Source organism: Manacus candei, unplaced genomic scaffold (assembly GCF_025592945.1).
Source record: "Manacus candei isolate 608988 ecotype Guabito, Panama unplaced genomic scaffold, ASM2559294v1 h1tg000277l, whole genome shotgun sequence".
Taxonomy (NCBI): domain Eukaryota; kingdom Metazoa; phylum Chordata; class Aves; order Passeriformes; family Pipridae; genus Manacus; species Manacus candei.
In genome coordinates, this window is record NW_026138325.1 from 64,942 (window position 1) to 85,260 (window position 20,319).

General features: G+C 65.3%; 2 protein-coding genes across 2 annotated transcripts; one reads left to right on the plus strand and one right to left on the minus strand.

The window, feature by feature from the left end:
- The first annotated feature begins 181 nt into the window (after positions 1–181).
- On the plus strand, positions 182–2,961 carry LOC127464810 (uncharacterized). The gene is made up of 6 exons (XM_051775273.1): positions 182–496; positions 770–818; positions 889–984; positions 1,226–1,837; positions 2,503–2,573; positions 2,694–2,961. The coding sequence occupies exons 1-6, from the start codon at positions 303–305 to the stop codon at positions 2,959–2,961; spliced, it is 1,290 nt and encodes a 429-aa protein (XP_051631233.1). The 5' UTR covers positions 182–302.
- A 3,699-nt stretch (positions 2,962–6,660) lies between these two features.
- On the minus strand, positions 6,661–16,465 carry LOC127464819 (rhodopsin kinase GRK1-like). Its single transcript, XM_051775285.1, is given in 10 exon segments — positions 6,661–6,697; positions 6,699–6,954; positions 8,161–8,362; positions 9,152–9,276; positions 10,873–10,956; positions 12,130–12,287; positions 13,253–13,380; positions 14,632–14,918; positions 15,990–16,272; positions 16,274–16,465. Coding segments are annotated over 10 exon segments (1,752 nt in total).
- Positions 16,466–20,319: the final 3,854 nt, after the last annotated feature.

Below are 20,319 nucleotides of genomic sequence, written 5' to 3' on the forward strand. Positions count from 1 at the left end.
CCCCCCCCGGCACCGGGGGCCTCCTGGCACCGGGAGGGGCCTTGCACGAGGGTCTTCCTTGCACCAGGGTCCTTCTTGCACCAGGGTCCTTCTTGCACCAGGGGCTTCCTTGCACGAGGATGGTCCTTCTTGCACCAGGGGCTTCTTTGCACCAGGGGCTTCCTTTGATGGGAGTCCTCCTTGCACGAGGGTCTTCTTTGCACGAGGGTCTTCTTTGCACAGGGGTCTTCTTTTCATGAGAGTCCTCCTTGCACGAGGGTCTTCTTGCACAAGGATCCCCCTTGCACGAGGGTCCTCCTTTGATGGGAGTCCTTCTTGCACGAGGGTCCTTCTTGCACGAGGGTCTTCTTTTTATGAGAGTCTTCCTTGCACAAGGATCCCCCTTGCACAAGGGTCCTCCTTTGATGGGAGTCCTCCTTGCTCGAGGGTCTTCCTTGCACGAGGACGGTCCTTGCACGAGGATCCCCCTTGCATCGAGGGTCTTCCTTGCACCAGGGTCTTCCTTTGATGGGAGATCTCCCTGCACGAGGGTCTTCCTTGCACGAGGGTCCTCCTTTCATGGGAGTCCTCCTTGCACGAGGGTCTTTCTTTCATGGAAGTGTTTCTTGCACGAGGGTCTTCCTTGCACGAGGATCCTCCTTTGATGGGACTCTTTCTTGCACCAGGATCTTCTTTTCATGGGAGTCCTCCTTGCACGAGGGGGCTCCTTGCACGAGGGTCTTCCTTGCTCAAGGATGGTCCTTGCACGAGGGTCTTCTTTTCATGAGAGTCTCCCTTGCTCGAGGGTCTTCCTTGCACGAGGACAGTCCTTGCACAAGGTTCCTCCTTTGATGGGAGTCCTCCTTGCACGAGGGGTCTTCCTTGCACGAGGGGTCCTCCTTGCACGAGGATCCCCCTTGCACGAGGGGCCGGGCTGGTGCTCCCAAGAGGCCGTTCCTCGCACGAGGCCCCGTCCTCGTGAGTGTGGCCCTTGTGGGGGGGGGTCTGGGCCTCGTGCAAGAGCCACCCCTGTGCAAGGACAGTCCTCGTGCAAGAGCCACCCTCGTGCCAGGACAGTCCTCGTGCAAGAGCCACCCCTCGTGCAAGGACAGTCCTTGTGCAAGAGCCACCCTCGTGCAAGGACAGTCCTCATGCAAGAACCACCCTCGTGCCAGGACAGTCCTTGTGCAAGAGCCACCCTTGTGCAAGGACAGTCCTTGTGCAAGAGCCACCCTCGTGCCAGGACAGTCCTTGTGCAAGAGCCACCCTCGTGCCAGGACAGTCCTTGTGCAAGAGCCACCCTCGTGCCAGGACAGTCCTTGTGCAAGAGCCACCCTCGTGCAAGGACAGTCCTCGTGCAAGAGCCACCCTCGTGCAAGGACTGTTCTCATGCAAGGACTGTCCTTGTGCAAGGACCCACCCTCGTGCAAGGACCACCCTCGTGCAAGGACCATCCTTGTGCGAGGATCATCCTTACCAAAAGCCCTACACTTGTGCAAGGACCGTCCTTGTGCAAGGACCCCTCCTCATGCAAGGGCCACCCTTGTGTGAGTCTGGTGCCTGCCAAAGCCCTGCCCCTGTGCAAGGACCACCCTTGTGCAAGGACAGTCCTCATGCAAGGAGAAGCCTCGTGCAAGGGCCACCTTCATTCAAGCCTGGTCCTCGTGCAAGGCCTGTCCTTGTGCAAGGGCCACCCTCGTGTGACCCTGGTCCTCGTGCAAGGGTCACCCTCGTGGAAGGACTGTCCCTGCCAAAGCCCTGCCCTTGTGCAAGGACCATCCTTGTGCGAGGACCATCCTCGTGCAAGGGCCACCCTTGTGTGACCCTGGTCCTTGTGCAAGGACCCTCCTCGTGCAAGGCCCACCTTCGTGCAAGGGCCACCCTTGTGCAAGGGCCACCCTCGTGCAGGGACACTCCTCGTGCACCAGGACACTCCTCATGCAAGGACTGTCCCTGCCAAAGCCCTGCCCTCGTGCAAGGACCCTCCTCGTGCAAGGACCATCCTCATGCAAGGCCCCCCTCTCACACCAGGACACTCCTCGTGCAAGGGCCACCCTCGTGTGAGTCTGGACACCAGGACACTCCTCGTGCAAGGGCCACCCTCGTGTGAGTCTGGTGCCTGCCAAAGCCCTGACCTGGTGCAAGGAGCCTCCTCGTGCAAGGGCCACCTTCGTGCAAGGGCCACCCTTGTGCAAGGGCCACCCTCGTGCAAGGGCCATCCTCGTGCAGGGACACTCCTCGCGCACCAGGACACTCCTCATGCAAGGACTGTCCCTGCCAAAGCCCTGCCCTCGTGCAAATACCCTCCTCGTGCAAGGACCCTCCTCGTGCAAGGCCCCCTCTCACACCAGGACACTCCTCGTGCAAGGGCCACCCTCGTGTGAGTCTGGTGCCTGCCAAAGCCCTGACCTGGTGCAAGGACCCTCCTCGTGCAAGGCCCACCTTCGTGCAAGGGCCACCCTTGTGCATGGGCCACCCTCGTGCAGGGACACTCCTCGCGCACCAGGACACTCCTCATGCAAGGGCTGTCCCTGCCAAAGCCCTGCCCTCGTGCAAGGACCCTCCTCGTGCAAGGACCCTCCTCGTGCAAGGACCTCCTTGTGTAAGGACCCTCCTCGTGCACCAGGACACTCCTCATGGAAGGACTGTCCTTGCCAAAGCTCTGCCCTCGTGGAAGGACCCTCCTTGTGTAAGGACCCTCCTCGTGCAAGGACCCTCCTCGTGCAAGGACTGTCCCTGCCAAAGCCCCCCCCCTCGTGCAAGGCCCGTCTTCGTGCACCAGGACCCCCCTCGTGCAAGGCCCATCTTCGTGCACCAGGACCCCCCTCGTGCAAGGACCGTCCCTGCCGAAGCCCCCCCCTCGTGCAAGGCCCCCCCCTCTCGCACCAGGACAATCCTCGTGCAAGGCCCTCCCCCCCTCCCCTCCCCCACCCCCGCGGCCCCTCCCCCCGTTTGCACTTTCGTGGCCGCGTTTGCTACTGACTGGCCCCTCCCCCCGCCCCTCCCCCACCCCGCGCGTGTCACACACCCACCCCGCCCCCCCCGTGTCACCTCCCACCCCCCCCCCCCCGCCCCCTCCCCCCCAACCGCACTTTAAGGGGGGAAAAAAACATAAAAAACAAAAAAAAAAAGGCAAAACCGAGCGAAAATGGGGAAAAGGGCAAAAAAATAAAAGGGGGGGAGGGGCCGGGGGGGGGACACCCCGGGGACGGTGGGGGAGGGGCGGGGGTGGCACCGCCTGGGGGGTGACGTCGGTGGGGGACATCCCGTGCAGTGGGGACCCCAAAAAAGGGGGGGGCCCCAATGGGGACATCGCCGGGGGGGCGCCGGGGGGTGGCCCCAAAAAGGGGGTGTCCCCAAAAAGGGAGTGTCCCCAAAAAGGGGCGTGTCCCCAAAAGGGGGCATGTCCCCAAAGGGGTGTCCCCAAAAAGAGGTGTCCCCAAAGGGGTGTCCCTAAAAAGAGGTGTCCCCAAAGGGGTGGCATCAGTGGGGACATCCCCGTGGGGGGGCCCTGGAGGTGTCCCCAATGGGGTGTCCCCAAGGGAATGTCCCCAAGGGATGTCCCCATGGGAATGTCCCCAATGGGATGTCCCCAAGGGAATGTTCCCCATGGGGTGTCTCCAAGAGATGTCCCCATGGAATGTCCCCCAGAGGTGTCCCCATGGGACGTCCCCAATGGGATGTCCCCATGGGGTCACCCTGGGGATGTCCCCAAGGGATGTCCCCAAGAGATGTCCCCATGGGGTGTCCCCCATGGAATGTCCCCATGGGGTGTCCCCAAGGGAATGTCGCCCAGGGGTGTCACCATGGGATGTCACCAATGGGATGTCCCCATGGCTGATGTCCCTTTGGAATGTCCACAAGATAATGTCCCCAAGACTTGTCCCCATGGCCGATGTCCCCAAGGGGTGTCCCCAAGGGAATGTCCCCATGGGGTCACCCTGGGGGTGTCCCCATGGAATGTCCCCCAGGGGTGTCCCCAAGGGAATGTCCCCAAGAGATGTCCCCATGTCCGATGTCCCCATGGAATGTCCCCCAGGGATGTCCCCAAGGGATGTCCCCAAGGGAATGTCCCCCAGGGGTGTCCCCAATGGATGTCCCCATGGGACGTCCCCATGGCTGATGTCTCCAAGGGATGTCCCCATGGAATGTCCCCAATGGGACATCCCCATGAGATGTCCCCAAGAGATGTTCCTATGGCTGATGTCCCCAAGGGATGTCCCCATGGGGTGTCACCATGGAATGTCCCCAAGGGATGTCCCCAAGGGAATGTCCCCAAGAGATGTCCTCATGGCCGATGTCCCCAAGGGATGTCCCCAAGGGATGTCCCCAAGGGAATGTCCCCAAGGGATATCCCCAATGGAATATCCCCAAGGGATGTCCCCCAGGGGTGTCCCCAATGGGACATCCCCATGGAATGTCCCCATGGGATGTCCCCCAGGGATGTCCCCATGGAATGTCCCCATGGAATGTCCCCATGAGATGTCCCCAAGAGATGTCCCCATGGGAATGTCCCCCAGGGATGTCCCATGGAATGTCCCCACGGGAATGTCCCCATGGGATGTCCCCCAGGGATGTCCCCACGGGAATGTCCCCATGGAATGTCCCCCAGGGATGTCCCCAAGGGATGTCCCCATGGAATGTCCCCAGGGGTCTCCTCCCCACCGGGACGGGGTCCCCTCGCGTGTCCCCGCGGGGTCCTTCCCCCTTCCCCCCTGGGGTGGCCCTGCAGGGGAGGGGTCCCCAGCAGGGAGGGGACCCTGGGGGGGGTCGGGGTGTCCCCGGGGTGTCCCCGGGGTGTCCCCACAGCCGTGGGTGGTGGCGGTGACCAATGTCCACTATTTATCTGCATCAGTGAGTGTTAGAGACGCCAATAAACACCGTAGAGCTGAGGCGGCCTCGGGGACGGGGGGACATGGGGGGGACATTGGGGGGGACATTGGGGACATTGGGGGACATTGGGGGGACATTGGGGGGACATTGGGGGGACATTGGGGGACATTGGGGGGACATTGGGGACATTGGGGGGACAGTGGGGGACATTGGGGACATTGGGGGACATGGGGGGGACACTGGGGGGACATTTGGGGTGTTGGGGGATGGGGGGGTGACCCCGGGGGGTCCCCAAAACCAAAATCCCCCCAAGGAGCAGCAACAACCACGATTTATTGTACACGGAGTGTGTGGGGGGAGGAGGGACCCCCCCCCGTTTTGGTGAGGAGAAGGGGGGACCCCCTTTTTTGGGGGGAGGGGGCCCCCAAAGAGTGTCCCTGAGTCGGGGGTAATGAGGTAAATTTTGGGGGGGGTGGGTTCCCCCAGGGTGGCACCGAGGTGGGGGGGGGGGGACCCCAGAGGTTTGGGGGGGCGGGGGGGCTCCAATTTGGGGGTGTCGCGTGTTTTGGGGTGTCCCCAGGGCTCCCCCAACTTTTTTTTTGGGGGGGGGGGGGGTCTCTCCTTCCCGGGGGGGGGTTTGGAGGGTTCCTGGGGGGGCTCATTTTGGGGGTGAAGCACCGGGGGAACCCAGTTTTGGGGGGGGTCCTATTTGGGGGGGGGGGGTCCCCACTTCCTCCCCCCCCATTCCAACTACCCCTCCCCCCCTTTTTTGGGTCCCCATTCCAGGTATCCTAAGGGGGGACACCCCCATTTTTTTTTGGGGGGGGGTGTCCTCCCCACTTTTGAACCCCCCCACGAGCGCCCCCCCCTCCACTTTTGAAGCCCCTCAGACCCCAAGGTGTGCGTGGGGTGGTTCCCCCACCTTCGAACCCCCCACCCCAAAGAGGGGGGTCCCCCACTTTTGACCCCCCCCCCAATTCCAGGTATCCCAAGGAGGGGAATCCCCCGATTTTGACCCCCCCCCATTTCATACACCTCGGGGGGGGTGAAAACCCCACTCTTGAAGCCCCTCCAACCCCAGGGCGGGGTCCCCCCCACTTTTGGAGTCCCCAGGGAGAGACACGACCCCTCAAGGAGAGACACGACCCCCCAAGGAGAGACACGACCCCCCAAGTTCAACCCCTCATTCCAGGTATCCCAAGGGGGGGGGGAATCCCCCGATTTCGACCCCTCCCCGCCATTTCAGCCCCCTCGGGGGGGTGGGGACCCCCACTCTTGGAGCCCCCTCAACCCCAGGGCGGGGTCCCCCCCACTTTTGGAGCCCCCAAGGAGAGACACGACCCCCCAATTCAGCCCCTCATTCCAGGTATCCCAAGGGGGGGGAATCCCCCGATTTTGACCCCCCCCATTTCATACACCTCGGGGGGGGTGAAAACCCCAGTCTCGGAGCCCCCCCAACCCAAGGGCGGGGTCCCCCCCACTTTTGGAGCCCCCAAGGAGAGACACGACCCCCTAAGGAGAGACACGACCCCCCAAGGAGAGACACGACCCCCCCAATGCAACCCCTCATTCCAGGTATCCCAAGGGGGGGGGGAATCCCCCGATTTTGACCCCTCCCCGCCATTTCAGCCCCCTCGGGGGGGTGGGGACCCCCACTCTTGGAGCCCCCTCAACCCCAGGGCAGAGTCCCCCCACTTTTGGAGCCCCCAAGGAGAGACACGACCCCCTAAGGAGAGACACGACCCCCCAAGGAGAGACACGAACCCCCCAATTCAGCCCCTCATTCCAGGTATCCCAAGGGGGGGGGGGAATCCCCCGATTTTGACCCCCCACCCCCAAATTGGGGGGTCAGAGCAGGCGGCAGGTGGAAGATTTGCCCCCCGCCCCCCCCCGCGGCGTTGGGGTCGAGGTCGGGGGGCAGCGTGCCGGGGGCCCCCCAGACGTTGAGCTCGTCGAAGACGCCGGTCTCGATGAGCTCCTCCTGCCAGGGGATGGGCACCGTGCCCGAGGCGAACGTGTCGAACATCGCCGCGTCCCCCGCGTCCAGCTCCACCCCCCGCACCGTCGAGAAGGCCCCCACGTCCCCCAGGTCCTTGGCGTACACCCGCCGGGGGTCCGGCACGAACGGGGGGGGCACCAGCCCTGGGGGGGACACCCCGAGGTCACCCCGTTATCCTCCAATAGACCCCCAATGTCCTCAGGTACCTCCTGGACCCCCCAACACCTCAGGTACCCCCCCAATAGACCCCCAATGCCGCAGGTACCTCCTGGACCCCCTCATTGACCCCCAGTGTCTCAGGTACCCCCCCAGTAGCCCCCCAACATCTCAGGTGACCCTCTGGAACCCCCAACACCCATTGGGGACCCCAACACTCATTGGGAGACCCCAACCCTTGACCACCCAACGCTCTACCAAGACCCCCCTCCAAGAGCACCCCCTGGAGACCCCATTTCTTGACCCCCAACACCCCTTGGAGACCCCAACACTCATTGGGAGACACCAACTCTTGACCACCCAACGCTCTACCAAGACCCCCCAACAAGAGCACCCCCTGGAAACCCCGTTTCTCAACCCCCAACACTCATCAGGGACCCCAACACCCACAGGGGAGACCCCAACCCTTGACCGCCCAACGCTCTACCAAGACCCCCCTCCAAGAGCACCCCCTGGAGACCCCGTTTCTTGACCCCCAACATCCCTTGGAGACCCCAGTTTTGGGGCACCCAACACTCAGTGGAGACCCAATTCTGGAGCACCCAACGCCCAACGGGGACCCCAATCCTAGAACCTTCCACACCCATGGGAGACCCCAACCCTTGGCCACCCAACGCTCTACCAAGACCCCCCTTCAAGAGCACCCACTGGAGACCCCATTTCTTGACCCCCAACATTCACTGGGGACCCCAACACTCATTGGGGACCCCAACCCTTGACTGCCCAACGCTCTGCCAAGACCCCCCTCCAAGAGCACCCACTGGAGACCCCATTTCTTGACCTCCAACATTCATTGGCGACCCCAATGCTCATTGGGAGACCCCAATTCTGGAGCACCCAACACCCACTGGGGACCCCAACCCTTGGCCCCCCAACGCTCTACCAAGACCCCCCAAGAAGAGCACCCACTGGAGACCCCATTTCTTGACCCCCAACACCCATTGGGGACCCCAACGCTCATTGGGAGACCCCAACCCTTGGCCACCCAACGCTCTACCAAGACCCCCCTCCAAGAGCACCCCCTGGAGACCCCATTTCTTGACCCCCAACACCCCTTGGAGACCCCAACACCCCTTGGAGACCCCAACACTCATCGGGGACCCCGTTTCTCGTCCCACCCCCCCGGGCGTTACCTGCCTCGAGCCGCCCCCAGTTGATGGCCCCGAAGAAGGGGTGGGCCTTGAGCTGGGCGCAGTCGTTGCCGCGGAAGCCCAGGCGGCTCTGGGGGTCCTTGGCCAGCAGCCCCTCGCAGGCGGCGCGCGCGGCCGCGCTGAACTTCTCCGAGTAGCTCACGGGGTCGTGGAGGATGCGCCGCGTCACCTCCTTGTTCTCCACCTCGGGGGGGGGGGGGGAAAGTGTCCTTCGGGGGGTCCCTGGGGGTCCTGAGAGGTTCCCGGGGGGTTTCTTGGGGGGGGGGGTTGGGAGGTTCTTGGGGGTTCCTGGGGTGTTTCTGGGGGGGTTCTTGGGGGTTCCTGAGGGTTCTGAGGGGGTTCTTGGGGGTTCATGGGGTGTTCCTGGGGGGGTTCTTGGAGGTTTTGGGGGGGGTTCTGAAGGTCCCGGGAGGTTTTGGGGGGGTTCTTGGGGGCTTCTGATGGTCCTGGGGGTCCCTGTGGTTACTGGGCAGTACTGGGGGTCAGTGGGGGTCCCTGGGGGTCCCTGTGGTTACTGGGAGGTCCTGGGGGTCCCTGGGGGTCCCCGTGGTTACTGGGAGGTACTGGGGGTCCCTGGGGGTCCCTGTGGTTACTGGGCAGTACTGGGAGGCCCTGGGGGTCTCTGAGGGTCCTTGGGGGGCCCCGTGGTTACTGGGGGTCTCTGGGGGTCCCTGGGGGTACTGGGAGGTACTGGGTGGTACTGGGGGTCCCTGGGGGTCCCTGGGGGTCTCTGGGGGTACTGGAAGGTACTGGGAGGCCCTGGGGGTCCCTGGGGGTCCCTGGGGGTCTCTGGGGGTACTGGGAGGTACTGGGAGGCCCTGGGGGTCCCTGGGGGTCCCTGGGGGTACTGGGAGGTACTGGGTGGTACTGGGAGGCCCTGGGGGTCCCTGGGGGTCTCTGGGGGTACTGGGAGGTTCTGGGTGGTACTGGGAGGCCCTGGGGGTCCCCGGGGGTCCTTGGGGGTCCCGGTCACCTTCTCCCCCCGCCGGCGGAAGGGCCCCTTGGCCTCCAGCATCTCGTAGAGCGTCACCCCCAGCGTGAAGTAATCGACGGACCAGTCGTACTCCTCGTCCCGCAGCAGCTCCGGGGCCATGAACCCTGCGGGGACACCCCGGGCACCTCACACTGGGGTAGGGGACACGGGGGGGGACAGGGGACACTGGAGACACCTCACACCGGGACAGGGGACACCGGGGGGACCTCACATGGGGGACAGGGGACACCCCGGACACCTCACATGGGGATAGGGGACACGGGGGGCCAGGGGACACCGGGGACACCTCACACTGGGATGGGGGACACGGGGGGGACAGGGGACAGGGGGGACAGGGGGGACAGGGGACACCCCGGACACCTCACATGGGGACAGGGGACAGGGGGGGACAGGGGACAGGGGGGACACCTCACACGGGGATAGGGGACACGGGGGGGACAGGGGACACCGGGGGCACCTCACATGGGGACAGGGGACACGGGGGGGACAGGGGACACCGGGGACACCTCACACTGGGGTAGGGGACACGGGGGGGACAGGGGACACTGGGGGCACCTCACACGGGGATAGGGGACACGGGGGGGACAGGGGACACCGGGGACACCTCACACTGGGGTAGGGGACACGGGGGGGACAGGGGACACTGGGGGCACCTCACATGGGGACAGGGGACACGGGGGGGACAGGGGACACCGGGGACACCTCACACTGGGGTAGGGGACACGGGGGGGACAGGGGACACTGGGGGCACCTCACACGGGGATAGGGGACACGGGGGGGACAGGGGACACCGGGGACACCTCACACTGGGGTAGGGGACACGGGGGGGACAGGGGACACTGGGGGCACCTCACATGGGGATAGGGGACACGGGGGGGACAGGGGACACCGGGGACACCTCACACTGGGGTAGGGGACACGGGGGGGACAGGGGACACTGGGGGCACCTCACACTGGGGTAGGGGACACGGGGGGGACAGGGGACACCCCCGGCACCTCACACTGGGACGGGGGACACGGGGGGGACAGGGGACAGGGGGGACACCTCACACTGGGGTAGGGGACATGGGGGGACACAGGGGACACCCCGGGCACATCACATGGGGACAGGGGACATGGCGGGGACAGGGGACATGGAGGGGAGACCAGGTGACACAGGGGGGGACAGGTGACATGGGGGCCACCCAGAGGGTTGGGGGGGACCCTGGTGATTGAGGGGTGATTGACCCGTGTCCCCCCCATGTCCCTCCATGTCCTTCCATGTCCTCAGTGTCCCCCAATGTGTCCCCAATGTCCCCAATGTCCCCAATGTCCCCCCAATGTCCCCCCAATGTCCCCCCAATGTCCCCCAATGTGTCCCCAATGTCCCCAATGTCCCCAATGTCCCCCAATGTCCCCCAATGTGTCCCCAATGTCCCCCCAATGTCCCCAATGTCCCCCCAATGTCCCCCCAATGTCCCCCAATGTGTCCCCAATGTCCCCAATGTCCCCAATGTCCCCCAATGTCCCCCAATGTGTCCCAAATGTCCCCAATGTCCCCAATGTCCCCCCAATGTCCCCAATGTCCCCCCAATGTCCCCCCAATGTCCCCCAATGTGTCCCCAATGTCCCCAATGTCCCCAATGTCCCCCAATGTCCCCCAATGTCCCCCCAATGTCCCCAATGTCCCCAATGTCCCCCCAATGTCCCCCTGTCCCTACCGGGGGTCCCGGCGTAGCCACGGGTTTTGCTTTGCCCCTCCTTGATCTCCACGGCCAGACCCATGTCGGACAGACGGACGTGGCCTGTGCCAGGGACACCAGTGACACCAGGGACACCAGGGACACCAGTGACACCAGTGACCACCAGTGATACCAGGGACACCAGGGACACCAGTGACACCAGTGACCACCAGTGATACCAGGGACACCAGGGACACCAGTGACACCAGTGACCACCAGTGATACCAGGGACACCAGGGACACCAGTGACCACCAGGGACCAACAGGGACACCAGGGACACCAGTGACCACCAGGGACCAACAGGGACACCAGGGACACCAGGGACACCAGTGACACATCCCCAAGAACCCGTCCCAGTGCCCTGCACACACCAGTAACACAAACCCCAGTGTCCCCAATGTCCCCAAATAACCCACAGCCCTCAATGTCCCCAATGTCCCCAATGCCCCCAATGCCCCCAATGCCCCCAATGCCCCCAATACCCTCAACATCCCCAACATCCCCAACATCCCAACGTCCCCAACGTCCCCAACGTCCCCAACATCCCCAACACCCCCAATGTCCCCAATGTCCCCAATACCCTCAACACCCCCAATGTCCCCGACGTCCCCAACATCCCCAATGTCCCCGATGTCCCCAACATCCCCAAATCCCCAACATCCTAGCGCCCCCAACGTCTCCAATGTCCCCAATGTCCCCAACACCCCCAATGTCCCCAATCCCCTCAACATCCCCAATGTCCCCAATGTCCCCAACGTCCCCAACATCCCCAAATCCCCAACGTCCCCAACACCCCCAATGTCCCCAACGTCCCCAACATCCCCAATGTCCCCAATGTCCCCAACATCCCCAACATCCCCAAATCTCCAACGTCCCCAACATCCCTAAATCCCCAAATCCCCAACATCCCAACACCCCCAATGTCCCCAACACCCCCAATGTCCCCAATGTCCCCAACGTCCCCAACATCCCCAAATCCCCAACGTCCCCAACACCCCCAATGTCCCCAACACCCCCAATGTCCCCAACGTCCCCAACATCCCCAATGTCCCCAATGTCCCCAACATCCCCAACATCCCCAAATCTCCAACGTCCCCAACATCCCTAAATCCCCAAATCCCCAACATCCCAACACCCCCAATGTCCCCAACACCCCCAACATCCCAACACCCCCAATGTCCCCAATGCCCCCACTGCCCCCTCCGTCCCCTCCGTCCCCTCCGTCCCCGCGTCACCGGCGTCGTCGAGCAGGACGTTCTCGGGCTTGAGGTCGCGGTAGACGATGCGGTGCTGGTGGAGGTGCTCCAGCCCCAGCAGGATCTGCGCCGTGTAGAACACCGCGCGCGGCTCCGCGAACCCCGGGTTCTCCTCGTCCACGTTGTAGATGTGGAACCTGACGCGCCAACGGCGCCGCGGGGACACGCTCAGGGCACACCGGGGACGCGGTGGGGACATGGTGGGGACATGCCAAGGACATGCTAAGGACACGGGGACACCCCGGGGACACACTCAGGGCACCGGGGACGTGGTGGGGACATGCCAAGGACATGCTAAGGACATGGGGACATGCTGGGGACACGCTCAGGGCACCGGGGACGTGGTGGGGACACGGTGGGGACATGCCAAGGACATGAGGACATGCTGGGGACATGCCAAGGACATGGGGACATGCTGGGGACACGCTCAGGGCGCCGGGGATGTGGTGGGGACACGGTGGGGACGTGCCAAGGACATGGGGACACCCCGGGGGACACGCTCAGGGCACCGGGGACGTGCCGGGAATACCCCAGGGACGTGGTGGGGACATGCCAAGGACATGGGGACACTCCAGGTCTCTGAGGACATGCCAAGGACATGCCAAGGACATGCCAAGGACATGGGGACACTCCGGGTCTCTGGGGACACTCTGGGAACATGCCAAGGACATGCCAAGGACATAAGGACAGGCCAGGTCCCTGGGGACACTCTGGGGACATGCCAAGGACATGCCAAGGACATAAGGACAGGCCAGGTCCCTGGGGACACTCTGGGGACATGCCAAGGACATGCCAAGGACATGCCAAGGACATGGGGACACTCCAGGTCCCTGGGGACACTCCAAGGACATGCCAAGGACATAAGGACAGGCCAGGTCCCTGGGGACACTCTGGGAACATGCCAAGGACATGGGGACACGCCGGGGACACGCCCTGGAGACCCCAGCACCGCCCTCATCCCCAGTCCCCCACACACACGCGTGTGGCACATGCCAAGGCCACGCCCAACGCACCACCAGGAGCCACCCCCGGCAGCCGCACGCCACGGACACGCCAAGGCCACGCCACGGCCACGCCAAGGCCACGCCAGCCCCCCCCGTACCGCAGGTCGCCGCCGTTCATGATGGTCATGACGAGGCAGAGGTCGGTCTTGGTCTGGAAGGCGCAGGCCAAGGACACGATGAAGCGGCTGTGGACGCGCGCCAGGATCCGCTTCTCCACCATCGCCGCCTGCACACGCCAAGGACACGCCAAGGACGCGCGTTGGCACCGCCACGGGCACGGGGAGGGGAGGTGGAGAAGGGGGCAGGGGGGACACGCCAAGGACACGCCAAGGACACGCCAAGGGCGCGCGTTGGCACTGCCATGGGCACACGGAGAGGGCGCAGAGAAGGGGGCGGGGGGACACGCCAAGGACACGCCAAGGACACGCATTGGCATCGCCACGGGCACACGGAGGGGAGGTGGAGAAGGGGACGGGGGGACACGCCAAGGACACGCCAAGGACACGCCAAGGGCGCGCGTTGGCACTGCCACAGGCACACGGAGGGGAGGTGGAGAAGGGGGCGGGGGGACATGCCAAGGACACGCCAAGGACACGCCAAGGACACGCGTTGGCATCGCCATGGGCACACGGAGGGGAGGTGGAGAAGGGGTGGGGGGACACGCTAAGGACATGCCAAGGGGACACTGGCTGAGGACACGAGTGGTGCACACGCCAAGCACGTGTCAAGGACATGGAGGTGGCACGTGCCAAGGGAGACAAGTGAAGGCCACATGAAGGCCACGCCAGGGACACGTGAAGGTCATGCCAAGGACACATGAAGGACATGCCGGGGACACGCCAAGGACGTGCGGGTGGCACGTGCCAGGGGAAACGTATAAAAAACATGCCAAGGGCATCCAGAGGAGCAGGTCTGGGGACAGAGGGACGGATTTGGGGACAGAGGGACAGATTTGGGGACAGAGGAGCAGATTTGGGGACAGAGGAGCAGGTTTGGGGACAGAGGGATGGATTTGGGGACAGACAGATGGATTTGGGCACTGAGGGATGGATTTGAGGACAGTGGGATGGATTTGGGTGCAGAGGAGCAGGTTTGGGGACAGAGGAGCAGGTTTGGGGACAGAGGGACAGATTTGAGGACAGACAGATGGATTTGGGCACAGAGGGACGGATTTGGGGACAGGGGGACCACTGAGGGGACGGAGGGACAGATTTGAGGATAGAGGGATAGATTTGGGCACAGAAGAAGAGATTTGGGCACCGGGGGACCACCGAGGGGACCAAGGGACAGATTTGAGGACAGACAGATGGATTTGGGCACCGAGGGACAGATTTGGGTGCCAGGGCACCACCGAGGGGACCGAGGGACAGATTTGAGGACAGACAGATGGATTTGGGCACCGAGGGACAGATTTGGGTGCCAGGGCACCACCGAGGAGACCGAGGGCCGCCCGCGGGGGACCCCAAAGCGCCCCCACCTCGTATCCCTTGCGCTTCTTGAGGCGTTTCTTGTTGAGGCGCTTGTTGGCGTACATCTTGCCGGTGGCGCGGCGCTGGCAGGCGCAGACCTCGCCGAAGCCGCCCTTGCCCAGCACGCGGAACTCCACGAAGGCGTCGGCGCCCACGGGCTGCCCCTCGAGCCACTTGAACTGCACGTAGCGCCCGAACTCGGGCGAGGCCCGGTACGGCCCCCAGGCCGCCGCCTCCAGGTGCTCCAGCAGCTCCCGCCGCGCCTGCGCGAAGGCGTCGCCCGGGATGGAGGGGCCTGAGGGGCGGGAGGGGCGAGGGAGGGGGCGGTGAGGGGCGGCGGGGTGGTTTTCAGGGGGGTCATGGCTGCCCGTGCCGTCGTGGTGGCTTTTGGGGGTGTCATGGCCACAAAAGGGGGCGTCATGGCTGCCATTGGGGGTGTCAGGGAGGTGTCATGGTCGCCATTGGGGGTGTCATGGCCGCCATTGGGGGCGTCAGGGAGGTGTCATGGCTGCTGTTAGGGGTGTCATGGTCGCCTTTGGGGGCATCATGGTTGCCGTTGGGGGTGTCAGGGAGGTGCCACGGCCACCACTGAGGGTGTCAGGAAGGTGTCATGGCCGCCATTGGGGGTGTCATGGAGGTGTCATGGCCGCCATGTTGTTGCCATGGCTGCCATATTGATGTCTTGGACGCCATGTTGTTGCCATGGCCACCATGTTGATGCCATGGCACCCACGTTGGTGCCATGGCCGCCATATTGGTATCATGACCACCATATTGATGCCATGACCTCCATATTGGTGTCATGACCACCATACTGTTGCCATGACCGCCAAATTGGTGCCATGGTCACCATATTGATGCCATGGCCACCATAGTGGTGTCATGGTCACCATATTGTTGCCATGGCTGCCATATTGGTGCCATGGCCGCCATATTGGTGTCATGGTCGCCATATTGTTGCCATGGCTGCCATATTGGTGCCATGGCCGCCATATTGTTGCCATGACCACCATATTGTTGCCATGGCCGCCGTATTGTTGCCATGACCACCATATTGTTGCCATGGCCGCCATATTGGTGTCATGATCACCATATTGGTGTCATGGCCTCCATGTTGGTGTCATGACCACCATATTGTTGCCATGGCTGCCATGTTGATGCCATGGTCGCCATATTGTTGCCATGGCCGCCATATTGATGCCATGGCCGCCATATTGGTGTCATGGCCGCCATATTGGTGTCATGACCGCCATATTGGTGCCATGACCACCATATTGATACCATGGCTGCCATGTTGGTGCCATGGCCGCCATACTGTTGCCATGACCGCCATATTGGTGCCACGTCCGCCACGCCGGCCCCTCACCTGTGGGCACAGCCGTGGCGGCGGAGCTGAGGAAGCCGCAGTGCTCGGCCCCGCCGGCCGTGAAGAACCGCCCCTGCAGCTTCTTGGCCTTCTCGGCCCTCTCGGCGTCCTCGCACTGCTCGAAGGCCTCCAGCTCGGCCCACAGCGCCCCGGCCGCCGCCAGCTCCGGCGTGCCCTCCAGGAAGCGGCGGAAGAGCAGCTTCCCGATGGGCTGCTCCACGCACTGCCACCGGAACGATGCGTCCTGGCCTCCGTCCGGGCCGTGGCCGCCGCCGGGGGGGCCGCTGGGGGCCGCGGGGCCCCCCGTTCTGGGCGCCGGCGCCGCCCAGTTGGGCGCGCAGGGCCTCGCACTGGGAGATGTGGGGCAGGCGGAGCCGCGCCCGCGCCCGCTTGTCCTTGCCGCCCGCGCCGGGGCCGCCCCGCGCCGACACGTAGGCCGAGTTGGCCACCGCCGTCTCCAGGCCCCCGATGTCCATGGCTGTGACACACGGGGGGGGGGGGGGATGGGACACGTGAGGGGGGTCTCATGGGACACGTTGGGGGGGTCAAGGGGGGCTTTGTGGGACATCTTTTGGGACTGGGGGGGGACAAGGGGGGCACTGGTGTGACGTGGGGGGAGGGAGGGTGGGGACACGTGAGGGGGTTGAGGGGCATCGTGTGACGTGTGGGGAGGGTCATGGGGGTCGTGGGACACGTGGGGGGGCTGGGGGGTCAAGTGAGGGGTGGGACACAGGGGGGGGTCAAGGGGGGCTTTGTGGGATGCGTGGGGGGTGTTGGGGGGTCAAGGGGGCCACTGGAGGGAGGGGGGGGAGCCTCCTGGAACACGTGGGGGGGCTGGGGGGGCATCGTGTGACACATGGGGAGGGTCATGGGGGTCGTGGGACATGTGGGGGGTCGGGGGGGGGACAAGGGGGGCACTGGTGTGACGTGTGGGGAGGGACAATGGACATGGGGGGGGTCGAGGGGTCCTGGTGGGACACATGGGGGGGTCTGGGGGTCATTTGTGTGACAAGGGACATGAGGGGGGGGTTGGGGGGTCCTCAGGTGACCCACGGGGGGGTCTGGGGGGTTGTGGGGGGTCCCTTCTGTGACAAGGGACATGGGGTGGGGTTGGGGGGGCCTCGTGGGACACATGGGGGGGTCTTGGGTTTTGGGGGGGTCCCTTGTGCGACAAGGGACACAATGGGGGGTGTTTGGGGGTCCTCGTGTGACACATGGGGGGGTCAGGGGGTCACTTGTGTGACAAGGGACACAACGGGGGAGGGGTTGGGGGGTCCTCGTGTGACCCATGGGGGGGTCTGGGGGGTTTGGGGGATCCCTCACGTGACACACGGGGGTGTCGGGGGTGGGGGGGCCCTTGCAGGACACACGGGGGGGTATTTGGGGGTGTGAGGGGGGGTCAAACCCTGGGGTGACACACCGGGGGGTATTTGGGGGTGTGAGGGGGGGTCAAACCCTGGGGTGACACACCGGGGGGGTATTTGGGGGTGTGTGGGGGGGTCAAACCCTCGGGTGACACACGGGGGGGGTCTGGAGGGGGGGGTGAGGGTCCCTGGAGACCACGCCCTTCCCCCTTCGCCCCCCCCCCCCCGGATTAAAACCCCCCTACCCGGGGCAGGTCGGGGGGGGGGTAGGGGGGTGGGGAGAGGGGGGCGTGGGGGGGGGTCGCGGCTCTTAAAGGGCCCGCGCTATAATTAGCGTAAGCGGCTCAGCCCGTGCCTTAAGCCGCTTTCCCGGCCCCTCGCACGAGAGCCCCCCCCGACCCCCCCCCCCTCCATGATCCCAGCGAGCAGCGGGGCCGCGGGGCGGGATGGGAAGGGGGTCACCCACCCCACCCCCCCCCCCCCAAAAAAAAGGATTCTGGGAGAGATCCCCCCCCAAAATGGGGTGGATCCCGCGGGGGATGATGGGAAAGGTGGGGAGGGGGAAGGGGGAGGAGCGAGGAAAGGGGGGTGGGACCACCCCCTCACCCACCCACCCTCCCACGGGGGACTCGGGTGGTCGGGACCCCCCACCCCCGGCATTGACCCCCCCCCCGCAGGACCCCCCACCCCCAGGGTCTCGGGACCCCCCCATTGACCCCCCCCCGGGCACCCCCCCAATAAGGGACTCATCATCCCGGGACCCCCCAACCCCCCCCCCAACCCGCAGGGATCCCCCCACCCCTCATTAATAAGCCCACGTGACCCGGAGACCCCTGACCTCTGACCCCAGGGGACCCAGGTGTCCGCGACCCCCCCCCCGCCAATCTGGGACAGCCCCCCCAGCCCCAGGGACCCCCAGGACCCCTCGGGACCCCCACGGAGACCTCCCACCCCCAGGGACCCCCAGGGACCCCAGAGAACCCCCGGCATCCTGGAGACCCCCCCCTCGAACCCAGGGGACTCGGGTGTCCCCCAGGGACCCCTCGGGACCCCCACGGGGACCCCCCACACTCTCCTGGGACCCCCCCCACCTAGACACCCCCAGAGACCCCCGGCATCCTGAAGACCCCCACCCTGATCCCAGGGGGCTCGGGTGTCCCCCAGGGACCCCCCGGTATCCTGGAGACCCCCACCCTGATCCCAGCGGACTCTGGTGTCCACGACCCTCCCCAGGACCCCCCCGGGGACCCCCCAACACTCCCCGGGGACCCCCAGGGACCCCCCGGCATCCTGGAGACCCCCACCCCTGATCCCAGCGGACTCGGGTGTCCACGACCCACCCCGGGACCCCCACGGGGACCCCCCAACACTCCCCTGGGATCCCCCCCACCTAGACACCCCCAGAGACCCCCCGGCATCCTGGAGACCCCCACCTCTCATCCCAGGGGGCTCGGGTGTCCCCCAGGGACCCCCCGGCATCCTGGAGACCCCCACCCCTCATCCCAGGGGACTCGGCTGTCCACGACCCACCCCGGGACCCCCACGGAGACCCCCCCCCAACACTCCCCATGACCCCCCACCCCCAAGGACCCCCAGGGACCCCCAGGGACCCCCAGGGACCCCCCGGCACCCTGAAGACCCCCACCCTGATCCCAGCGGACTCTGCTGTCCACGACCCTCCCGGGACCCCCACGGGGACCCCCCCCCACTCCCCTGAGACCCCCCCCCCCCAGCGACCCCCAGACCCCCCCAGGGCATCCTGGAGCCCCCTGCCCCCCAGGACACCCAGCTATCCGGGACTCCTGCGACCCCCAACCCCGGAGCACCCCCTCGGGACCCCCCCAGGAGACCCCCCCCCCGCCCCTCCCGCCCCCCCCCCGGGACCCCCGTTCTCACCTGCGCAGCTGCCGCGGCCCGCGGCGGGTCCCGGTGCCCCGGGGCCGGATTAGCCTCGCCCGGGGATTAATCCAAATCCTCTGGGGGCGGCTCCCCCCCCCCCCCTTTGACCCCCCTCCTACCCCAAACCACCTCATTTACCCCCCCCCCGGGGCTCCTCACCCCGGGGGACCCGCGAGAACGGGCCCCCTCCCCTCCCGCCGCCCCCCCCCCCCAAACTGATCGGGAGAACCGGGGGGGGGGGGAGGGAGGGGCTCAGTGAGTCGGGACCACCCCCCAACCCCCCCCTCCATTGACTCAGACACCTGGGACTGACCCCCCATTGGTCCCAGGGAATTCAGGACTCCGGGACCCCCCCTCATTGATCCCGGGGTATCCAGGAGTCCGGACCCCCCCCCTCATTGATCCTGGAGTATCCAGGAGTCCGGACCCCCCCACATTGATCCCGGGGTATCCAGGAGTCCGAGACCCCCCTCCCCAATTGATCCCGGGGAATTCAGGGGTTCGAGACACCCCCCCCCTCATTGATCCCGGGGAATTCAGGACTCCGGGACCCCCCCCCATTGATCCCGGGTTGTCCAGGAATTCGGGACACCCCCCCCATATTGATCCCAGGGTATCCAGGACCCCCCCCATTGATCCCGGGGAATCCAGGATTCCGGGACCCCCCCCCATTGATCCCGGGATATCCAGGACCCCCCCCCATTGATCCCGAGGAATCCAGGACTCCGGACCCCCCCCCCCCCCCCATATTGATCCCAGGGTATCCAGGACCCCCCCCATTGATCCCGGGATATCCAGGACCCCCCCTCATTGATCCCGAGGAATCCAGGACTCCGGGACCCCCCCCCCATATTGATCCCAGGGTATCCAGGACCCCCCCCATTGATCCCGGGGTATCCAGGACCCCCCCCCATTGATCCCGGATATCCAGGACCCCCCTCCCATTGATCCCGGGATATCCAGGACTCCGGGACCCCCCCTCATTGATTTTGGGGAATCCAGGACCCCCCCCATTGATCCCGGGGAATCCAGGACCCCCCCATTGATCCCGGGGTATCCAGGACCCC